The 6000-nt window shown below is 33.3% G+C and overlaps 1 protein-coding gene across 5 annotated transcripts in view; it reads left to right on the forward strand.

Moving 5' to 3' along the window:
- The window catches only part of LOC150098128 (SKA complex subunit 1-like), a 94089-nt gene extending 88402 nt beyond the window's left edge, over nt 1-5687 (forward strand). For all 5 annotated transcript variants that reach the window (XM_090406550.1, XM_090406549.1, XM_090406554.1 and 2 more), the window contains one exon: nt 5455-5687. In XM_090406550.1, coding sequence (XP_090262676.1) covers nt 5455-5609 — 155 coding nt within the window. In that variant the 3' untranslated portion in view covers nt 5610-5687. The remainder of the gene's footprint in view (nt 1-5454) is intronic.
- Nucleotides 5688-6000: the final 313 nt, after the last annotated feature.

Genomic DNA, 6000 nt, shown 5'->3' on the forward strand with positions numbered 1-6000 from the left:
TCCTGTACATGTGTATTTTTATTTTCTTGGTAATCTATACTTTCCACTCAACAATGTACTTTAACATTGTCGAGTGGAAATCATCTCAAATTTTGTTCAGTTATGAATCATACTGAGTAATACTGTTCTACAAAACTTGTAGCCTCCAATACCAAATGTTGGGGCATAATTTTTGTCAGCAGCATGTGTTAAAGCTGCAAGTGCATAGGTTACTGTGTCTTGTGTGTACTGTGAATTTACAGTTCAAATGAATTTTTAGGAGATCAGGCAAGTCCCCCCAAAAAATAACACAAGAGATTGTATTCTTTATTGGCAATGTACTCATTTATAAACCTGTGATGACCAAAATTATCTGCTTTGGGAAAACTTCCATCAGATATTCTTCATCTTGTAATGCAAGCCTATAAAGACTGTCACGTAAAAGGCCAAGTGGGCAAGCAAATGTGCAATTTTTGATGCTTGTGGTTACAGTACAAGAACTAATTTGTGGAAACCACTAATGCTTAGCATCATAGTAAACAAATATGAAAGCACAGCAGGTGTTGATTAGCCATCTGACAAGAAAGAATGTAATTTGTTAAATGACTGATATTCTTTCTTGATGGTGGTCAGTTAGATTGCTGGTCAAGAGACCTGTCTCATTGGAAGATCAGTAGCAAGACATACAGTCATGGCTTAGTAAAGGAAAAAGAAATGTGTTGTAAAATTACTTTAGCTTTGTTATATCTGAATGCAAGCCAGTTAGAAATGCCAGATTGCAAAAGCCAGGGGCTAATGCTTTTCTTTATAAGTGATAATTGCACATACAGTTTGAGGTCAGAAAAAACAGATTCACCATAAATGACAATTCACATCAACACTTATCAGATGTTTGTGGTACAAATTAAGTACATTTCAGGATTGATTTATTACCCTGTATTGAATGTCTTTCAGTTGTAGGTATTTTCATCACCTAGTGTGACTATCATTCTGCTTATTACAGAAATGAAAGGTGGCTTGGGGAAAAAAAGTCCCACATTTGGTCTCTATACAAAGTCGGTACTAACACTAATGTAACATACTCTAGGTTTAAAACTTAGATTTCAACAATTTTTTTCCTTGTTAATTGCATGTCTCTTTATTGTGCTACATCTATCATGAAATTTGTTTTATAAAATTTCAATTATTTCTCAGAAGTAATTTTATGATCTTAAGCTCCATAGTTAGAGGTGACAATTGCATATATGTAACTTCCTTGTAACCATCAATCCAAGCTCTACATGCATTCTTCCCTGCATGGGAGATTATAGTAGTTAGCCCATGTGGCTGGAACTTCCAACCATAACAAACAAAAATTCACCTTGTATTCAACCCTGGTGAAAAGAAGGTGATGATTTCTTTAAATTTTCCCAGGTTCTAGGATTTGGTTTTAGTTTTCAAACTCACTTTAATCCTAAAAGATATTTCATATGCAACATAATCACTGTATAAAACTTTTTTGTCCAGAACTTGTTAGTGTTCATTTCATTTGCCATTTCAGATTCTCAATCCACTCTTTTCCTGGACTAGTCTAAAACTGTGACTTTTAGACTAGTTTAGGAAAAGAATGATATAACTACCACCAGTATGGTGGAATATGGTGATGATAACTAGTCTTAGGTCCAGTAAGCACTTACCCATTCATACTGGCTGCTTTTTTCCAATGATTCCTAAAACATTTCTACATTACTCAGTTTCCTAATATGCATCCTCAAGGGATCTGGATTTCATATAACACTGCTATATAGATCATAAAAAAAAAAGTTTATTTTTAATCAGCTGACTTTTCTAATTTCTACTTTTTTTTTTTGATTATTGGTACTAGCACAAATAATATTATTAAACTTTTTATTTTCTGAAAATTTCAGTACAGTAAAACCCCAAAGTTACGCAGTAGGTGGGACCAACAAAAAACGCATAAGTCGAATTCGCGTAACTCGGGGTGTAATTTTGCATGTAATTTATATATTCAAACATACAATTGGGACCAAAGGTTTACAAAAACACCTATATTTTTTAACAAATATAATCATAATTGTAGTTTTTCGTACATAAAAAAAAGAAAGCTATTTCAATGTCGATGGTTTCATAAAATCTAATAGATTTGTCTGACGGCATAATGTCTTTTTTCTTGTCACACAAAATTTCTTCATAGCAAGCTAATGATTTTTTTATTCCTTGCCTTTTGCCTTGTGGCTACAGTTCATTCCTCATTAGAATCTATGTCCTCCAAAATCTGTAAACCTTTCTTTTATGATTGTTCTTACTGTGGATCGAACTTCTTTGCTAGCTCACAAATTTTCATTCCGCCTTCAAAATCCTTAATAATATTGAGTTTTGTTTCCAAAGTCCATGTTTTTCTTTTCTTGCTAGCAGTAGAAGAATCGGACTTGCTTCTTTTGGATGACATTATTATTTTTTTATGTGATAAAATTTTTATCAAGAACATAACATTAAATAATCGCAAGGTTTGTAGACTATAAAAATTGTGTATGAATGGAGACAGCGTGAAACATGTCAGTGCTTGTTCACAGCATGTGCGACACTGGCGAATGCGGCTGGTGCCTGAAAGATACGACTAGTGGTGGGGCATGAAGTGGGACGGGAATACGTACATATAAGAAATTGCTTAACTCCGGATTCAGGTAAGTCACAGTATGACTGTACTTTAATCTGCTTTCAAACCGAAGTAGTATGGTTAACAGTACTACTCTTCTTTTTCTGAATTAACTATTGGCTTAATAGGATCTCAGTAATATGATACCAGTCATATCATTATTTGAAAGAAAATAACTTCAAAAATTGTTTTACTGAAGTAAAGTTATGGGTTATTAAAATAAGATGCTCTAGTTTAAAATCTCTCCTGCTGCACTGCTTCCAATTATGAAATTTAGCAGACTCATGTAAGCATTATAAAGGCATGCATCTGTTAGCTAATGTGTTTTTCCATGATGGACCACATATCAGCTGTGATTTTTTACCTTATTCATCATGGATTAAACTTGTATGCACTGTTCTCAAACAGTTTTCATGAGAAACACTTATGCAGATTCAGGTTTTGTGAGTGTATGACTGTGGACAGTTCCAGAGGATGATTTCAACTGTTTATTTTTACTAGGGACACTGCTTAGCAATAATGAATTTATATTTATGTTGTGTAACACCAAATTGCTGAGTGAAATATTTCAATATTGTTAAAACTAGACTATCTTTTTTTATTTTTTGACAACTTTCTATATACAGTAGATTCTGGTTAATCATTGCAGCCATTTTATTGGGACAGGTTTAGAAGAATAAAAACAAAATGAGAATATAACAAGAATCTGTTTGTGTCGATCACAATGCCATTTAATTAGTCTGTAGTAATTTCTACCACATTAAGTGTTAGAAAAATTACGTAATCTGGTTCAAAAATTTAGTGCTAATGGGAAAAGGGTTATTTTAATTAGAATGGCAAGTTTACCAGATGCCAACAAAAATGCTTGGATGATATCTGAAATTTTTAAGAATTGGCTTATGAGTTGAGATGTGGAATTAGAACAGATAATCAAGAAATTTTACTGGTTCTTGACAGTTGATAAGGAGGTCAGTGCAAAACTTAATCTTTCAAGCAATACAGTTTATGGCCAATAGTTGGAGAGGAATAAGCAACAAAACTGTCACTCTGGTTTTCAGTATTGAATGAATCATGAATATGCCAGATATGGCCAATAGTGTAGATGACATCCCTTTAGAAACGAATCACATGAGAAACTATAGGGTTTGTATCTGTTGATGACAATCTTTAGGAGTATAATGAAAATTTTGAGAATAAATTTTTGTGGAGGAAATTGTAAAAAACATCAGAAGAACTAAGTGAGGATGACACTCTCAAGCTCAAACAATTACCCAGGATTATTGCTGAATTATGATTATTTCTGCACTGATTTTGTTCATTTGCAATCCAAAAATGGACAGGCTACTCTTGTCATGAGCTGCTAAGAGCTGTATGCATGTTTAATACATATATAAATAAAATTTATTTTTATGGTAATTATTTTACTTTATTTAAATTAAGGGGATATTAAATCCCACATTGTTTTAAAACCGCATAAGAAACTCAAAGATTGGAATCGGAGAGCTTCATGCCGAATATAGTAAAGTAAACTATATTCGGCATGAAACTCTCTGATTCCAATCTTTTCCAATCCGGCGACTACTAGCATGAGCTAATGCACATAGTCCAAACTTGGGCAACTCGCAGCAAAGGTGGTAAAGTTCTGATCGCTATTCTTGGTATTTTCCATAATGTAAAACACATTTCCTAGGAAATGTATGCTGTTATTACATTATAGTGGGAGGTCACTACCCAGACAGGTTTCAGCCTTTATTGATGCTTCATCAGTGAGTAGCTAGACCAAATTAATACCAAAGGGTATAGCGAAAAGAACTTATATACTCTGCAATACGAGTTGTCAAAAAGGTGCACCCATCAAGTTACTTAAATATAAAGAGCCGATAGGCTCTTTATAATTAATTTAATTAATCTTCTTCTTCTTCTTCTACGCGTTATTCCCGCTTCCTATGCAGGGTCCGCGTGTTACTTTTAGATGCGACTTCTTGTTAGTACTACTCCCAACCGACCCGTCGCCTGGTCTGCCGCTGGGGAATTAATTTAATTAATATAATTTAAATAATGTTTATATCGCCGAAATAAAGCCTATTGGCTCTTTATATTTAAGTAACTTGATGGGTGCACCTTTTTGACAACTCGTATAGCAGAGTGTATAAGTTCTTTTCGCTATACCCTTTGGTATTAATTTGGTCTAGCTACTCACTGATGAAGCCTCAATAAAGGCTGAAACTAGTCTGGGTAGTGACCTCCCACCATAATGTAATAACAGCATACATTTCCTAGGAAATGTGTTTTACATTATGGAAAATACCAAGAATAGCGATCAGACTTTACCACCTTTGCTGCAAGTCGCCCAACTTTGGACTACGTGCATTAGCTCATACTAGTAGTCGCCGATACTTTTATAGTTTACTATACTATATTCAGCATGAAACTCTCTGATTCCAATCTTTGAGTTTCTTATTCGGTTTTAAAACAGTGTGGGATTTAATATCGCCGAAATGAAGCCTATTGGCTCTTTATATTTAAGTATTTTACTTCAATTAATAAACTCAGTTGTTCATTCAGTAAACTTAACAGGAATCCAGTGTATTTGGAGTTAACTCTTGTTAAACCTATGGAGACCAAAGGAATAGTTTGTTAGTGTTTGCTACAGAAAATTTACTTTTAAAATAACATTAGTGCTTTTACTGAGACTAAAATGGGAGTTTATTTTAGGGATTGCAACAACTTTTTAGTTATAAGCAAGGTGTGTGTATAAAAAGCATGGTCACATACTTACATGAAGGTATTTCTGAAAGATTAATTCTGGCCTTTTTCAGGTATGGTCTTCTGTACTATGGATGATTTCAAACGTTTTGCTAATGTGAAGTTTGATAAAAAGCTGAGATCATTTCTTGTAATTCTGAGGCATAATGGTCGTATCAGAGAAATTAGAGGCCCAGCTAATCTAATTAGATATGCCTTATTGCGCTGACTTACTAAGCTGACTGCACTGTAATACTTCAATTTTGTATTATTCTTTGTAATTTTTTATTTAAATTTAAAAATGTTATTGTATATACAAATAAATGAAATTTGTTACTTTTTTTATAACATATGATTGATTACTTTTCAGTTCATTAAGAGTTTCACATTCTATCAGAAAATAAGTGATTCTAATTTCCATTATGACAATAAGTGCTGAAGGTTGTTGGAAATGCAACTGAAGTTTCATTTCTAAAATATCTTAAAATTCCAACTATAATGCCAAGTAGATAGATATGGATTTTTTGCCATAAAGAAAATAAGAATGTGTAGATTGTATATGGACCTGAGACTTTATCAAACTGGCAACTGATATGTGACAGGATATCAGAAGGAAAGGT

The sequence above is a fragment of the Typopeltis vanoorti genome, chromosome 16 (assembly GCF_054136105.1).
Source record: "Typopeltis vanoorti isolate ZY-2024b chromosome 16, IOZ_Tvanoo_1.0, whole genome shotgun sequence".
In the NCBI taxonomy this organism is placed as follows: Eukaryota; Metazoa; Arthropoda; class Arachnida; order Uropygi; family Thelyphonidae; genus Typopeltis; species Typopeltis vanoorti.